The 18,623-nt window shown below is 34.4% G+C and overlaps 1 protein-coding gene across 4 annotated transcripts in view; it reads left to right on the forward strand.

Annotated features, from left to right (window-relative positions):
* DGKB (diacylglycerol kinase beta) overlaps positions 1-18,623 on the forward strand; it is a 382,002-nt gene that overhangs the window by 161,048 nt on the left and 202,331 nt on the right. For all 4 annotated transcript variants that reach the window (XM_056485300.1, XM_056485298.1, XM_056485299.1 and 1 more), the window contains 3 exons: positions 1,667-1,783; positions 6,385-6,458; positions 13,579-13,653. In XM_056485300.1, coding sequence (XP_056341275.1) covers positions 1,667-1,783; positions 6,385-6,458; positions 13,579-13,653 — 266 coding nt within the window. The remainder of the gene's footprint in view (positions 1-1,666; positions 1,784-6,384; positions 6,459-13,578; positions 13,654-18,623) is intronic.

The following is an 18,623-nucleotide window of genomic DNA, read 5'->3' on the forward strand; positions in this document are numbered from 1 at the left end:
TGTGCAAAATGTTTTGCGTTAGTTAAAAAAATTTATTCTCTTTGGGTGCCTCATCCAGGTTCTACTTTCTGAAAAAACCATTAAGTATGTTAGTGCAGAGCTGGTGAATTCTTAGGCAGTGGTACATACAGTGTTTTTGTTTTTAAATTAAGGATGAGGTGAATAGCTCTAATTGCTTCTACTGTTTTCTCTTCAAAACAATGATTGTGCAGTCTAGAGTCTTGGACCTCATCTTACACCAACCAAGTTACTCAAAGCATCCAAGAGCTCTGTTAGCTAATCTCACTGTATACAGACAGTTGTGTAGACTCCCCTGTTTTATGGGTTTTTTCCAGTGGGATAGGTTTGTCCATCCTTTTATACAAAATGTGGTCAGATTGTCACCGTTCCCCCAAGCACTTGGCTACCCACAGTAGCCTAGGATGACCTGGACCTCTGTTTGCTTCAGATATGGGCTGAGACTCTGTTAGTCTCAGTTACAGGAACTGATGATGGTATAAAAATGGTCAGGGTCCACATTTGTATTAGAAGGGACCGTATTAAGCTGGGAGTTATTCCCTTCCTGACAGAATCTGTGTCAGTGCTTCTTACCAGTAAAATCTGCTCCTGAAAGAGTTTGATGGATTAATTGCTACTACCATCCCCAAGGCTTTATGGGAAGTAGCAGAGAGATGGGTTTGGCCTGGTATGGAATGTAAATGGTAACATTTAATGAACTTGTTACTGAATGCAGTTGCAGGAGGTGCAACAATGTCCTTCATGCTCCTTTTCTAGTGCAGCAGATTTGTGCCAGCCCTTGAATAGTCTAAAGTATCCTTGCACTTGTGAAGTGAGGAAAGCAGGGCGCAGTTGGGACTGCAGACACTGATTCTGTTTGATAAACATCTGCTGTCTTAATTGATGGTGCATTTTTTGGACAACCTAAAAGGACATGCTGGGTGCAGTTTATAAATAGAATAAATGAGATACAAAGAATGAGAATACTTTTTTCCATGCAGGGTTATCTGAAATGGCCTGATAACAGTTGAAAATATGATTGCAACAGTATAATACTGAGTTTTTCCTCTTTGGAATAACCATCTCATTGTGCTTTGTATCAGCATCAAAAGTTAACCAACGGCTTAGAATCTGATGTAGATTCTGGTTTCCTTCTGATACAAAATACATGTTTTATAAAAAGCTACTCAGCTAGTTAATTGTGGTTCATTTAGACCATTGTATATTTTCCCAAAGTTATAAAGTACTCTGAGGCATCCAACCTTTGCTAGTAGTCAGGATGAAATTTTGAAAAATTACTGATCTCTTATCAATATGCTTATTAAGCAGTCAGATATATTGTATGATTGGCTTTCAAGTTTCAAAATGGCACCCTGGTAATGTCAGATTATCTTTTCACATCATTGCATTAATTTGTGTTGTGACTGCACACTTTTCATCCATCTATTGCCTAGTCATTAAGGAATGTCCAGGCACATAGATAGATGTTATGTGAAGTGGCCAGACATTGTGTATTAACTTGACTGAGATCTCATTTTCATTAAAGCAGAGTCTGACATTACTTGATAATAAAAAAAAAACAACTTTGTGAAGGTACAGTCTCAGTTACAGTTGTGTAGCATTGTATAATGTGTTAAATTGTTTCCTTTTCTCCTTTTCTCTTTTCAAGGAAAGACAAGCAACAGTGAAAAAAGAAAAGAGCTGCCCCCAGCAAATGAACAAACTAGGAGAACGGAACAAAATGCAAAGAGCAAATTCTGTCACCATAGATGGACAAGGCCTCCAGGTGTGATTATTGTTATTTTAATATTAAGCAGATGATTTTAGGTATGAAGGGTGAGATATGTTTAAAGTGAAATATGCATTCACTCTTCTAATATTTCACTTTTACATGTTTAAAAAGGCAGTAGGTAAAACCTTCCATTGTTTCAGGAACCTTATGTACACATCTACTTCTCACATGATGGTTAGGATTTCCTATGACATTAAGGGGAAGACTAGCTCTAAAACACTTCTGTCATGGGGTGAAGCTCAACTAGTTTTGGTATCTGTCATGCAGTGTTGTATAAATTTACATTATTAATCTAAGTGTGTCCTGATAACTGTTAACTATTCTCATTTGGACCTGTTATTTAATGGATGGAGTAAACTTCAAAAGTGTTATTTGTCCAGATATTTCTGAGTAGGCTATTTGACATAACAACATTAACAATGGTGAGAAGCAACATGTTTTCATTACTACCAATATCTATAATAAAAATGGAAGTTTTTCTCCTTGGAAGAAAAACTCATGTGTGTGATGAGCTAACATTATTTAAGGGTGGTGACTTAGAAGCATGCCTGAACTGCTGACTTCTTTCCCTTGAGATATGCATAGTTTTGAGTGAAATCAATGTTCATATGAAGGATGCTGCTGCTTTGTTTCCTCAGGAGTTAAATTATCATCATGATAACAATGTGATAAACATTTAATATGCACAGTTGTCTGTTCTCTCTATCTTTGATATGTTGCAATTGGGCTTCAGTAAAGATTCCATTACCATATATCAATTACCTTATGCCTCATAATTATTTCATCTTGTTGTGTCAGGATATGAAGGCTTATTGTATTGTTTTGTATTTTAGATTAGTCAAATATTCTTGTAATGACAACTCAAAGAAGAGGAAAAAAAAAAAAAACAAACCTGAAAAAACTGGAAAAGACCTGAAAAACAAACCCTAAAGCCTATCCAGTCACTTGGCTACTCCATTGATGGTATAGTTGTATATTAGAGCAATGATTATCCATGGCTTTCAAAAATCTTTTCCTGTACTTATCATTTTCACAGGTGTCCTTGCTATCCAGATTGTCTGTGACAAAACATGAAGCAAGAAATACTAGCTTAATTGAAAGAAAGCTCATTGTGTCACTTGTCATCAGTCACAATGTGATACATAAATTTGTGCTAAAGGGAAAACACAGTGTTTTCTATCTTTTGGGTGGTATCCACACAATTCCAATGAGACAAAGTATTCTAGACAGAGGAGTGTCTTTGACATCTCCTTTCAATTGCAGCACCATGCATCATTATGAATTTTGTGTTTACTCCAAGCATGAGATTACTTATACTCATAGTCTGTTTTCAGCTATTTTTTGTCTCTATATCCCACTCAAGTGATACCATGCCTAGGATATACTTGGTCTACTCAAAACAGTAGCTTTTAACACCATGGACTCTTCAACACAAAACCTAAAATTATTATGTGTTCTGCTTTCAGGTCATAAGATTTCCCCTGAGTTTTGTAGTGTGATCCAAAGCTTGTGTTCTATCTTCTCTTTCCAAGATGAATCAAAAGCCTAGGTTTCATCCTTGCTTTTCTTTATTACTGCTAGAGATGGAGAAGAAGAGAGGGGGGACAAAGATGGTGGAATTATTGTTGAATAGATTTGAGGTGTGTTTTGAAGTGCTTGGTGTTTTGTAATGACACATTTGTAATATAGTGTATGACACAGTACTAGTAATCATGGTGATAACATTAGAAATAATTCTGCAGTTAGGGCCCTAATTTCCTGATTATACTGTGGTCTTTGTTTTTCACGGATGGATTAAATTGGTTTTGTATAGTAGGAACCCATCTTAGCATCAAATATTTAATTTTTGATTGGCATTAAAAATAATGACCTGTTTTGAATGTAATTATTGTGAAGGCTGAGTGGACCTTGAAGGCTGTCTTACTGAAAGGATGGGATCAATGAGAATGTTAGTGCTTTTCTTCCTCACAGATTGTGTAATTTTTCAACTATTCTCACAAAGATGTAAGATACTATAAATATAACTGGTAATTAATGTTATTATTTTGCCCAAAGATGGTCTGGAGAAAACATTCTGTATCTGATCAAAGTATACTACTCTAATTCTCCCATATCTGGCATGCTACTCTGTTTCTAATACTCTGATTCTGCTGGCATGGTCTCAGTTTAACAAGATCTTCAGTAAGCAAAGGTTTTATTTCAGAAAACTTAATCAGTATGTTAATTGGATTTGTTTATGATCTAAGTTCCAAGGTAACAAAGCAAAGATCTTCTTACTACTGCTATTAGACCTCTGTTTTCAGTATGGGAGGAACTATATATGTGCTCCACCCCTTTTTTTCTTTTACCTTTTTACTTTAAGTCACTTGTCCTACAACACTGTGAAGATTGCCTTTACATCGTGCTAGATTAGGGCTTGAAAATGTTCACTAATTTAGTCTGAATCTTTAGTTGCTTTTCATTATATAAAAATACCGTATGTTATTTGGAAAAGTAATTTGGAAAAGCTGTAAAAATTTAATTAAAATTTATTTTTGAACCGAGTGGGATTCAGACTAGTTATTAGGTTTTTTGTTGTTTGTTTTTTTTTTGGGGGGGGGGGGGTTGGTTTGGTTTTTTTTTTTTTTAATTTTTTTTTTTGATGATCCAAAGCCTTCTACTTGAAACAATCTCATTCAGTCTTAAAATAAAAGACTTGAAATAGGAAAGTACATCACTTAGCTTTTGTTGAGAAAAAGATCAAGCCCAAACCTTCTTTCCATCAGACAGAGTGAGCAGATAACTTAGTGGCAGTGGAGGTCTGCACGACTTAAAGACAATTCATCATAGTTAAGCACATTCATCTTGCTTCTTTCTAGCTAACCAGCATAATGATCAGGATTATTATTTCTAATTAGAGGAAGTAATAGATCATGTATAACCTTAGGATGAGTCTCATTAATTAACCTGCGTCCTAAGGGATTTCAGTAGGTATTCCATCTCTGTCACAATGAGCACCATTGGTTTACACTTAGTTCACAGGAATAAACACCATGGGAATTGGCTAAATAACTAAAATTGATTAAAACAGTAGGTAAAAATTAAATATATGACAAACTTCACTGTATTCTGCAATTTGATGTATGTTTCAACGTGCAGCACTCTACTGCACCAGGTGATACTGAGTTGGTTTTATGCTAAGTTTAATACCACTGAATTTGTGGACTTCCCCTTTATTTTTGTATGCATTTTTACAGACTTGATTCTGTTGTTTTGTGAAATAATGAGTAGAGTTGATACACTAGTGCTTAACATTTCCTACTAAAAGAAAAGTGCTTTTAGATGCCTGTAGGATTGTATGCATTTATTTATAGTATGTCTGTAAAAATCCTTAGCTATGATGTTTCTCAGGTTCTGACTTAAATTACACTACATAAAGTCTTCAAATTTTGTTATTTCAGAAATTATGAGTATGGATTTTGAGCAAGGCCTTTCAATGTATCATTTTTAAACAGACATTGTCCAAGCTCAATCTCTGAAGTTGTTATTGTTGACTTTGGAGATGTTGACTTTGGGCTCTTAATATACTTCCAAACATTTTGGAATTGATATATGTCTAAAAGTGATACTTCTAAATGTGAACAGTTCATGGTTTAAAGACCTGTATCAGAGATCATGTGATATTATTTTTTTATGTTCAAGTGTTTGGAGTAAAGGCAACGAACACACACATCTCAGAGTATCTGAAAATACTGACTAATCCTATTACTTAGAATAAAGGTATTAGTTTGTAGAGCTAAATATTAATGTAAATGTGAAAAACTTTCCACAAAAGGAATTTTTAAAAAAATTATGGTAGAAGTCTTTGTTTCATTCCTTCTCCTCATCATTCTTTCCCTCAGACTTGCCTTCTTTCTTATGATTGCTCCTCTACTTTCTTACATTTTTCAGCTTTCTCAGGTGCTTAAAGGAATTCCTTAATGTTATTAATGGTTGCCACATTTTAAAAAGTGTCTGATTTCATATTATATCAAATATTGAAGGTATTAATTGACATAATTTTAAAAAAATCTATTAAGTTCAATATACCATATATTTATATATTTATAGTTGACCTTCATATTATATAATACTATATATCATTTCTCACCCCAAAATACAGTTTCTTTTAAGCTTTTTTTCTTTTCCTTTTTTTTTTTTTTTTTTTTTTTAAGGAAATTACTCTCAAATTAATTAATGCATAATTTGCATTTAGGGTTTTCTTCTCTACTGATGGTGTGTGTGTGTGTATATATATATATATATATATATATATGGATGCACACATATATCTATATAGAGAGAGATAGGTTATATGTGTATATAGCTCAATATTTCAGTGGCATTATTGGTTAAAATGGTAACAAAGCTGTAAAGCAGACAGCATTAAAGGAGTCACTTGCAATTTCTGGCAAATTAATGAAGTGAGGATTATTGCAAATTATGGTATTGCTTCCAGCTGGATTACATAGCATAACATAGAGTTTGCATTAAGCTTTTTGTTTTCTGTCTACTATAGGAAAAAATGAATGCAACACACAGCATTAATGAGTGGCTGTGTTATTCCCTTCTTTTAGATCACTCCAGTTCCAGGCACTCATCCACTTTTAGTTTTTGTCAATCCTAAAAGTGGTGGGAAACAAGGAGAAAGGTAAGGGCTTTTTTCATTTTCTTTTTTTTCCTCTCTTTCTTGATTCTGGTCTGTGAAATGTTTAAAAAAATTAGTTTTAAAAATGTGTACATGAGGAAAAAATATCCAAAATTTTGAATTGTTATTCTTCACAGTTGAACATCCTATATCCCTATACCCATAAATTCTCCAGTTTAAAATAAGTTCTATATAGAATAGTTTTGTTTCAAATAAAAAAAAAGTAGCTATAGTCATGCATGTATTTGTGTGATTTACATGAAGATGTGAGTTGCCATATCTTGTATTAAAACTTAAAAGTGCTAACAATTTTCTTTTAATCTTATGTAATGATTATACAGGCAGGCCAGTAGTTTAAATTAGAAGTAGTCTTCCATTTGCTAATGTATGATTTGCCTTTTAAAGGCTTAGTAGTAGAGGCTCTCAAGCTTCTTCATAAGATTTTCTTCAAAGAAACCTTTTGATTTCCATAGATAGGAAGCATGCAAAAAATCCAGTTGAATTATTAGAGTCCAATCCCACAAACTTAAAGACATATTAATTTTACACATCAGTAATAACATTGATTTAAATAAAAAATATCTGAGTTTATTAGTTTAAGTGTTAATGTAGCAGAGGCCACATAAAGCAGAGGTAAGGAGCATTCTCCTTCTACTCAGGCAGGAATTAATTGTCCACTAAACAGACTTTTCAGAGCATGCTTCAGGATTCCAAATGCTAACAATACAGCCATTTCTGATCATCCCATAATTCCCTAAATTTTTATAGCCTAGTTCACCCTGTCTGTAACTTCATGTTGCCATGGTAGTTCGTGTCATATCACCATTGCTGTAATTTCAAGTCTTGAAAAAGATGCTGGTCTCTTGGCCAGGATCTGTCTGAAGGGGACATCTGTGGATACTGGTGATATGGGTAATGAGAGGGAAAAAAGGAGGGATGCTGTGCTGTTCTAAAGCCTGGAACCAAGCAAGTAAACTACAATGGGTCAGCTTTCCCTACTTCCTCCACTCTGCCTCCCTTAGATCACAACTTCCTGTGCCCCTAAAAGTAAACTGTCAAAGGGGACAAAATCCTGCATAGTTGTTGGGGTAGTTCTTAGAGTTAAGGAGCATTAACCAAAACTGTGTGCAAAGGCCTCTGAGAGAACTGGTTATCACTTGAGAGCTGATTATGTAACCTCTGGACTTGTATACCTAGATATCAGATAGGTGTGTCAAAGGCAATTAATTGTCTTAAAGATTAATTCTAATCGTTTTCAAGAGCATGTCTCTGCAATTGTAACAGAACAGTGTGAGCCATCCTGAGTTTTCATGTTTCAGCCACAGTGGCAGTGTGAGGCAGCCCTGGTGTGCTGTGCAGTCAGGGGGCTTGTGGAAGGTAATCTGCACCAGCACTCAGCTTAACTTTTTATAGTACCAATATGGAGTGAGTAGATGAGAAACCCAGTCTACAATTACGTAGGTGAGAGGCAGGTTAGAGAGCTGCACTTACACAGTTAGTTATAGCCTAGAAACAATTTAATGAAATGCTGTTTCACAGCTTTCAGTTCCCAGCTCATAATTGGTCTCAAGCGTTGCTATCTGAATGGGCTTAATGCATTAGGGATGTCATTTAATGTTAGATATTCTCCAGAGTAAAAGCAAGTTTAAAATCAGATCCCCATCTCAAGATCCTATTCCCCTTCATGTATTACAGTCAAACACTTCTCAGTTTATGTCAATGAAACTGTTACTGAGGCCAAACAGATCACAGGAATTATTTGAATTTTAAAAATGCATGCCCTATATGCATTTCATTCACTAGCACCATTATCCACAAGTGTCACTACACAATTAAGAGTATAGCATGAGGGCAGGCACTAGCAGCTGAGTATAGTGAATTGTAAGAACCTCTTAAATTGGCTTTGATACCACACACACACAAAATGTTAAATTGCATACTAATGTGTCAGGGTCACACTTAATATTTCTGTTTTAAGAGAAGCACATCAAAAGGTCAGCTACATAGTCATGTAAACATATCTCAGGTCATTCACCATTAGGAGATAATATCTCACAGTTAGATCTAAAGCCAGATTCAAAAAGGTTAAAAAAGGTCCACATATGGACTGTTTGTTGACAAGGGGTTTGCACTCCATTTTGTAAGTGTTAATGTTTCATATCAACTCCAGTAGCAAAAATATAAAATAAGGATGTTAAGAGTGCATTGTAGTTTGAATATTCAATTTAAGTGATGAAAACATTTTCAGGAGAAATATTATTGAATATTTTTTAGTTTTCCAGGGTTTTATCTGTCTCCTTTACAGTCAGTAACCAGAAAGAGATTTCCATATAATCCCTATCCTCCAATTTTGTGGCAGTTAGATATTGTGGAAAGCAAAAATCACAGGACATTTCAAGACAAATTGCTTTGCAAAATGCACAGTTATGGTGATTCACAGATTTCTTCTCAGTTAGAAGGGACCCACAGGGATCATCGAGTCCAACTTTTAAGTAAATGGCATTCAAGTCAGGCTTTTTGATTGAAGCAATTTTGTAATCTGGTCAGGTGCTGAGAGGGTGAGACTAGAGGAGACACTGTAACAAAAGTAAGATTTTTTTTTCCCCAGCAGTGAAGGAAAAAGAAAGAAAGCAAAACAAACCCATAATTGTCTAATTTTTGTAGATCAGAATTTCATTATCTTGATTCATTCAGATAAAGAAAATCTTCTACTGAAAACTATTCCTCAGGCTTTACTTAGGATTCTCTGTAGTTGAAAGGTCGTGATGAATGAAAATAAGATTTCTGATTGACTTTCATTGAACACAGAAATGTTATTGCAGATTGTCAAGACTCCAGTGTTCCCACAGTTCCCTACATGAGATTTTATGCCTTACTTTATGGTAACCCAGCCCATTTCATTGACTTTATTCTTGGAGAGAGTGTATGCATCCAACTCAAAACCAGTTGAATAAATGCACATCCCAGTAATATATGGTTGTTTCCTCTTGTATTTTGTAATTTTTTTCAAATCTCTCAAATGCAAAAGAAAAGAACTGAGGATCACTTAAAGGTAGAAAAAAAGCTTGGTTCTTTAGTTTTAGTTCTTAAATGTTCAAACAAAGGGATGGTGGGAAACAAATAGATATGTAGTAGAAGAACACAAAAAATACGTTCTCTGCAACTGTATCTTATCAATAAATTTTTAAACTTTCATTGTCAGAAATTCAGTTTTTTCAGAATGTGTACTGATAAATATGTTCTTCCTGAATATTCTTCCAGAATAGGTTTCTGTTTTAAGGACAAGTGCGATGACTTTAAGATGTAATTGAAAAATAAAGAATTATGACAATAGCCCCATTATATTTTCTTCTCAATTAGGAGGTTAATAATTGCCCATCATGTGAAACTCAAGTGTATTTACAGTTATTTGGACTTGAGTGGTTTTGTTTAACAAATACATATGTTTATAATAGGATAAAAATATAAGTCAATGTTTATTAAGACGAAAGTAGAAACATAGAATTAAAGCTGATGAATTTAAGGCTTTTCTGTATTACAAATGGATTTTAACTGAGCATGAGACTGAATAGGAGTTCATCAAATCCAGGCAAATGGATTCCTCAGGCTATATCACACTGTAAGATATTTTCAGTGGTTGTGCATGAAATGGGCAGGTGCAGTTAATTTCATCCAGAAAAATGAAGAACATCCATTTCATTCTAGGGCTATTGGTTTGGGGGGTCTGCATTTATGATCTGATTAATCACGGCAACAGTTTTTAACAAGCTGTGTGTAGTATGTATGTATGTAGCACACCATTCACAAAATAGTTTCTTTCAAGAGAAAGAATACACAGCAAGCATGTAGTGCTTCTAAAGGCTGTTGTTCAGGGCAATGTTTCTCACGTAAGAGTCCTTCTAAATCATGCTGTTGTTTTACCGTACTCATTACTTTGATTTCCACTTCCCCATTTTCCAGTTTATTTGCCTGACCAGAGGGTGAGTTTACACAATTGTTTCCTTGACAAATGTGCTGTTGGATGCACTGGAGATCAGCTTCCGTGCACTGACTTTTCCTGCTGACTCCACGATCAGTGTCTGTGCAATACAGGTTGATGATATCTTTAACCTTTGCTGTTTTCAAATAACTTGGGTTCATAGTAGCTCTTCCCTCCTCCCCTCTGACTAATCTGTCTTCCTGAGCTTTCATTTAGAATTGAGACAAAATGTAAAAGCAGTTTCAAATTATCTTTTTCAAATATTGTGCATCTGGTAGAGAAGATAACTAGCGTTTTTTATTTTAGTGAGGAGTCCTTGGCTTCCTCCTTGTCTGACTTCAGGGTTAAATTAAACCCATATTAACCACATCTTTAATAGCCCCTAGAGGACTGAAGATGTGTCCCCCAGTTGTGGCAGAAGGCATTGCCATGGCCAGCTTTTTCCACAGTGCAATCAACTTTATTGCCAGATTTGAATTGCTAGCTAGATTCTGGCCATTTATTCTCTCTTTTCTGCAGAAGACAGCTTTATCTAACTCAGCCCAAAGTGCACTCAAGAGTATTTTCTTCAGCACTCAAGTTGTTTAAAGATGATGCCATCTCCTTTGGCTACTCCTGAGATAATTTTCTGCCTCCTCAGTTATGCTAGCAGAGTATTTTGAGGTTTATGTGAGATCATGGGCATGATTTAAATAAAAAGAAAAATTACAATGAAGAAACTCCTCTGTGGATTTGTGTTTTAAATTGAATCTTTTTAGTTTTCCAGATCACAGAATAACCCCAAAAGTAGTTACAGAAGCACAGCTGTTTGTTGACAAGTGGTGATTTCGTAAAATAGCTTCATTCATGAAATTGCATTTCATCACAAAGATGTCTTCTGGGGCGTTTCCCACTCACCACCTCATGGCCTTGTCAGCACAAATCTCCAGTCACAAGGAAACCACATCCAGTTCCTTCCTCACATGTGGAAGCAAGGCATTCAGAGCCACATCAGTGCCTCTGTTTGATACTGTAGATGTAAAACTGGAAGGCTGAGTTACTGTCCATTTCCTTGCCTTCCCCGTGCCACCCTGTTAGGTCTGAGTACAGCTGAGTGTGAAGGAAACATTTACAGACAGTTTCTAACTTTCTCTTTTTTTTTTTTTTTTTTTTTTTTTTTTTTTTTTTTTTTTTTTTTTGAGAATGTATGAATAGAAATGAGACACGAATTTATGAATTTTACACAGCCTAGAATACATAAATATGTTTAATAACTTAAAGCTTGATGTGTCATTTGCAGTGAGTCATTATGGAGTGATTAGCAGGTACTGATGTTCAACTGGTAACCATGAATGGTGTGCACTGAGTCAAGTACAATTCAGTGTAATCTAATCATTATTGCAGTCAGACTTCTGAGTAGAAAAACCTAACCTCCTCTTCATTAAGAAAGCTTTTATAACATTTCACTGTTACTTGATAACAGCACTGTGAGTGCAGGTAATGGCTAGTATGTTTTGTAGCACCAAACTTGAGGAAAATAACTCTTAGAACTTTGGGACTTTGTAAAAATATTGTTCGTGAACTTGTTATGGTCAGCTACACAAATTAAATTAGCATCACTCTTGACCAGATTAAATTCTACACATCTGAGAAACAAATCACACATACTAACTAGAAAACTCCTTTTACATTTGTAAAATGGGAATATGTATATTGTGTTGTAAATCCATTGTCAAAAGTCTGATTTAATCATCATCACAGCCATCAACAATGATGTGTGCATACTTGTGAAATGAAACTAGTCATTTTATACTGACTTTATCTGTCAGGAATGGCATCAGGAGTATATTGTGTGAGTGTAAATAAAATGCTTTATGAAGCTGATATGAGTAAATACTTGAGAAGTTAAGAAAATATTCAAATTTGGCAATTTTACAGATAATTATGAATTTGTATTCAGTATTTTTACACACTTGCTCTCCAGTACCCTGATAAATTATGCATTTCTATTAAGAAAAAAATACAAAAAAAAATCCCTGAATGTGCACATAGATTGTGTCTAGACAGTTTTATTGTGCTGTATTTGAAAACGTGGACATTTTAACCTAGAATTCAGATCTTACAATGCTTCTGTTTTATTTAGGAGATTATAAAGAAAAGAAACAATATTTCATTGGAAAAATAAAAACTTTCTTAAAAACATTAAGATATTAATTAGCTTAAGGACATAAACATTAAAATTAAAACCAAGAAACATGGGTTTATAATTTAAACTATTATGGTAGGTCCCAGGTGTATATTTATTTATTCTGAACTCCAGCTCTTTTGTGTGCTGTCTTGTTTCTGTGTGAGAAGAAAATCACTACTGCATTCCAGTCAATTCCAGAAATTAAATTTCTAATATTTATAATGAAGAAACAAAATCTCTTGTCATACTTTCAGGACAAGTAAACTCAAATTTTTAAATTTACTAAATTACTTTTGAAGAAATAATTTCTGAGGGTAGGACATCAAATGTTGTCCCATGTGGTATGTGGGATAGGGCAGTGCTTGTCATGCTATATCAATAAATTGCTTCCAATTATTCAGGTAATTTTTAAAAAGTGTAATTTAGTAAAACAATGCTTTAAATATTTTTCATTTTCTTCCAATTCAAATGTAATCCTGAGGAAATGCAGTCGACCACAGGTTTTCTTTCAGAATGTTTTTCAGCCTATGCAGACATTTTTGGTGGGTGGCAAAGCCAATTAGCTTCTGCAATTAATTATACTTGTAATTCTGTGTTTGCAATAAATTTCAGGAAGAAATCTGTCCTTTGCCATGGAGTTACTTTAATACAAATCAATATGCTTTCCAAAATGCTTTTTTGACTCACCTTTTCTTGTGTAATTATAGCTCTTTATCGTATTTTGTTTCTGTCTATACACAGCATTTGAATTGTAAATAGCTTGTAGTACTTCTGTCTCAACTTTATACCCCACAATACACTCTATGTATGAATTATAATTGCTGTGTTGAAGTATTTGACTTTTTGTGTAAATGAGATCCTGCAGTTCAAATAATTATAGTATGTTCTAACTTCTTTAATTCTTTCATTTGAAATGTTGTTAAAAAATTCCAAACATGTAAGTAAATATTTTCTCCTTGTCTCTCTTACCTCTTCAGAATTTATAGAAAATTTCAGTACCTTTTAAATCCTCGTCAAGTTTATAGTCTTTCTGGAAATGGACCAATGCCAGGGTAAGTCTACAGTTAATATTATTACCAGGAACTCATTTAATAAAATACTGTATAATCAAATGAACAGACTGAAGTACATATAGCATGTTTGGAATGTATCAACACTGCAGTTCTCTAAATGGCTGCAGAAATGTATAGGTATTGTTTGTTTACCTGTACAAATAAGGCTGTGTCTCAAATGTTTTGCTGAAAACCCTGCATTTTTCTGCAAGAACTGTGGGATAAACTTAATTCTGTTTGCAGCTTTAGCTTCCATTTCAGCAACCCGAGTTCTTGGGGGTTACTTGTGTTGCAGATGTCAGTGGCCTCAAAGACTGACCAGCAAGACATTAATTTCTTTTACAAAAACACATATGTGCACGTCATGGGTGTCTGTAGTGTATTGGTGACTGCACACTTCTTATCACTTACATAATCTTGGAAATGTAGTGGTTGGAAAACGACTGGCCAGGCTAGATTGTGCTGGCAGTGACTTTAAATGTGGATGGGAGTGTTCTCTGAACCAGCTGGCATTGCAGTCCCTTAATGTGCTTCCTCCTTGATTCTTCTTAATTTGCATTCGTGAGGAGACAGGAGAATTACAGCGTATCAAACACCAACCTTTGCAACCTGGTATTGTCTCCTGTTTAAGTAGTGGGTGCTTTGGTAGAAGAAAATTAGACAGAGCAACACTAAATACGTGCTCTGTATGTTATTTTGTATGTACTGGGTGCTATTTACATATGTCACTGATACATTTTACAAAATTTTCCATCAGTGAAAGGAGTGGCAGAAGGATATTAGGGGGTATATGCTCACTGACATGAAATTTACACTGGTGTTTGAATACTTTTCTTTTTAATGTTTGCATTTTTTATTTGTTTAGACATGTAGATGTGTATAACTTTGATGAAAGTGAAAAGCAAATTGTGCTCAATCATTTTAGAAGTTAAGATATCATGAACTGCAGAGTGGCTAATGTTAACCTGCTGAATGGTGCAAAAGCAGCTCAAAAAATGGAAATAATGACTGGCATGATTTATTTCATTCCTGTAATCGTCTTGTATCTGAATGCTAGTGCTGCTTTTATTGCTCAAGGAAGTTTGTTGAATTCATGCTATTCTTGACACATGTTGAAAATTGAAGTACTCTTAGTTCAAAGAATAAGTAGACTACAAGAATTAACTGAGACAAAACTAGTAAACATTATTGTTTTACATACTGTATAATAGAAATGTGCTAGAAATTGAGAGGATGATTTAAAAAAAAATATATATTTTTGTTCATAGTCACCTTATTTCTTTGGAATTTAAAAAAATAATCTGACTGCAGTTCTGTCTTAGTTTTCATGAATCTGGCTGTGAAGGAAAATACATTTTAAGGTAGAGGCACAAGAGGGCAGTGTTAAGTTCAAGCTGAAACCCTGCACTGAAGCAATTTAAACATTAGTCTTTTGAACCAGGGAAGCATTTTTTAGAAAGTATTTTCAATTTTGCTTGCTATTAGAAATCGAAGTAGTTTCAGTTCAGAGTCACTTTGAAGAAAATTCTAATTAAATTTCAAACAGTCACTGCTTGTTTTGGTATATTTTTTATTCATTTCACCTAAATGATTAGTCCTAAATTTCCAGTTTGTCTCCTGCCATCACTTCTTGCCCCTGGCAATACTTTGTAGGCTGCATATAATTTGGCCCTTAAGCTAGAAGTTGAATAAACTCTGGTATTTCACTTACCAGTACTTGTTTTCTGTGAGGGCTGAGTTGCCTAATAAAACCTGCTCATTCATCCATCTGTCCACTCATTCATCCATCTCCATAATGCCAGTTATACTGGATTGTCAGTCCAAATTTTATGTTTATTTAATGTTCTCAGTTTACATGTGAAATTTAGATCAAAATGGAACAGATTTGGGTACTGTAAAGCACAGAGAAAAGCAGAAGTGTATTTCTTCATCCCAGTAAGTTATTTAGTAGAAAGGAATAAATATAATGTATATTTATTTTAAAGCATTTATGATCACTGTAGTGCATTTTAGTTGAGACTATATTAAGATTAGTTTTCCCCTTCAAGTAGTATTTTCAGCCATGTTTACTCAAACAAGAGAATGTTTATAGTATTAGCTAAGAATTTGCATTTTTTTTGTTAGAATCAACCTGTCTGCTTTAACCCATAAGTTAATGTTTTTAATTTCTGATGGTATTTTTCTCATGGACTACTGTCATCAAGCAAGAAGATAACATTCACAAGTTTTTTAACTTGAGTTCCAAAGATCTGTGGCTGACATGAATTGATATTTCCAGTTCATTTTTGTCAAAAATCTAAGTATCCCATTTTCAATTGGCAGAGAGAAAGAAAAGAGAACTAGGAGACTAAGAAAATCATAAATCTAAGGAGGGGGCTGAAATTGCTGTTTGGGGTTTTTTTAATGGTCAGCAGCTCAGTTGCTATGTCTGTTGTTCTACCTCTTTAGTGGGATAACCATGATCTTGCAGAGAAATGTGTTGTAGTAAAGGACTCTAAAATAACAACAAAAATACTTTAACCAAAACACAACCCACTGAAAGCACAAAAACCCCCCACCTTTCCTCATACCATTTACTCTGAATTTTTCTATAACTATGCTGGCATATGGCAGGACAACAGAAAAATATTTTGAACAAGTTGACTATGGATTTTAGTATCACGGCCTCAATGTACAGTTACTGGAGTGGATGTGTTGCCTACTTTCATAATAGATGGGATGGAACACAGAGAAGTGCAGGAACAGCAGCAATGACATTTGTTGCAGCTTCTTTGCCTGCCTGAGCTAGGGTTTTTGGAGCAATTTATGTCAAGATACATGATGTACATAGTCTGTATAAAAATATGTACATGATGCAAATAAACCTCATGGCATCAACTCTTGCACTGATTCCTTTCCAGCAATGGAGGCAACAGTATACTTTAAACATGGGTATAGTAATTAACGGTTTAGACATTCTTTAATTGGCAGTAGAGGGATATGAGTGAGCTGGAAAAACCTTGTAAGCTCTGCAGCTGAACACAGGCATAAAAGGTACTCCACAGTTCCAGACTGGCACAGTTAACACAGTGACGTGAAAATTGCTGGGCTGATGCATTGTGTAATTTGTGCCCAGCACCTGTGTTTTTTGCCATGAAAAGAGTTTCCCTGTTTTGTTGTTATATCTCTCTAGGAGTCTTCTACATCTGACAACAACTGTTATTGTGGATTTAATGATCTTGAAGAATCTGAAATTCAGTTATTGTTCACCTCACAGAGAGGTAAATAATAGCAGGATGAATAGCAGTTGAGCCACAGAGCCACAGGACTCTGTAGAGAGGTCAGCGTTTCACAAAGCCTTTGTCCCTCTGAAAAGGCCTCTGTTCTCTATAGTTCTATTATTTAAAATGTCTAATTTATGGTATTTTTATACTCTATTATAGAAATTGCATCCACAAAAGCCGTATTTCTTTGTAACTTCCATAAGCATTTAATTTGGAGAGCATCTATTTTTTTTTTTTTTAATTCTAGCTGCAAATTTGCCTCAACAGGTCCTACTGAATCTTAAATTCTGCCCACTTTAAAGATGCCCAAGACAGCAAAGCTGTATCCCTACAATATACACTGTAATTTAGTAGGGAATCTACAGTACTTGGGCTTTTTTACTTTCACAGAAAAATAGGCCTGTTTGGAAAATTACACTATTTTCCCAAATTATTTTAATTGTTTGCTAGAGCATTTCTTTGCTGTTGGACATTTGGACTACCCAGAGTATTCTAGGAAAGTATATACACCAAGAATTTTTAGAAGATAATAACTACATAGTTATTTTCCTCTGAAGAAAATACTGAATCTAATCCATATTTTCTTGGAAGAATTATATTTTTGGCATAGAATGGCAAAGCCAGCAATGGTGTGTTGGTTATATTCTAATGATAAAAAATTAATTTTTTACACCACAAATCAGTAGTATTTAGAATTCACCAAGTCTTTACATATGAAACTTAAATCTTGAATTTAGAGATGTATTTTAAGCAGATGTTTTAACAATATTTTTCCTTTTATGACATCTGTGATGTTGGCACCTGAAACTTATTCAGAGATCCACAAGTGGATTATTCTTTTGGGCTGTGGGCAGTCTTAAGTTTTGCTTCCACTGTGAGTGAAGCATGCTGAGTGATTTCATGCATTGCTGTTATGCCATCTTGTGTGGCTGATTACCTGAAATTCTGCATAGTGCACTGCTTTTAGGTATAAGAGCAGAAGAAGTCATATGCAGGTAACTAAATAGAAAATATCGAAATTTATGTTTTCATTACTGTGAGTAAATTAAATTAATTAAATAAGATAAAATAAATAAGGTACTTCTCTAAACAGTTCTATAAGAATGTGTATGTTTTCTACCCGTGCATAAATCAATTAACTGCATTATTCAAAATCAAATAGTTGATTCCCCTAGCATTGGTATTTTGTTCATAAATAGATTCCCTGCATTCCTATGGATTTGACGAGGTGATTATGAAAAACTGAATTAGAGTAATATAGGTAGCTGAAACAGTTGCCCTCTTTCAGGTGGAAATCACTGATTTCTCAGCAGAAATAACTGCCTTTGAATCTTTGTTTCTGGCAAAATAAAATAAAATTAGTCTGGTGTTGATCACCTTCAATGTTTCAGATTTTTCCAAGAAAATAGGATTAAATTTTCTATTCTGGTCTTTTAATTTAGGTTACAAAATCTTTACAATGACTTCCATTTTTTTTAGTTTCACTTTAAACCACTTTTACTAAATTCTTCTCCAGCAGTTTTCTTAAAAAATTCTTTTCAAACCATGTGAAAAATAGCAGATAAAAAGTAACAGGTGCTGTTAAAACACTAATTGAGTACAGTTTTCTTGGTAAGCAATACCGACTTTCTCCCTAAAGGTCTATAAAGAAATGTGTCAAATTCTTTCTTTACAATTGTAACACTTACTGAGTCTGAATGAAACCTT

The sequence above is a fragment of the Oenanthe melanoleuca genome, chromosome 2 (assembly GCF_029582105.1).
Source record: "Oenanthe melanoleuca isolate GR-GAL-2019-014 chromosome 2, OMel1.0, whole genome shotgun sequence".
Lineage (NCBI taxonomy): Eukaryota > Metazoa > Chordata > Aves > Passeriformes > Muscicapidae > Oenanthe > Oenanthe melanoleuca.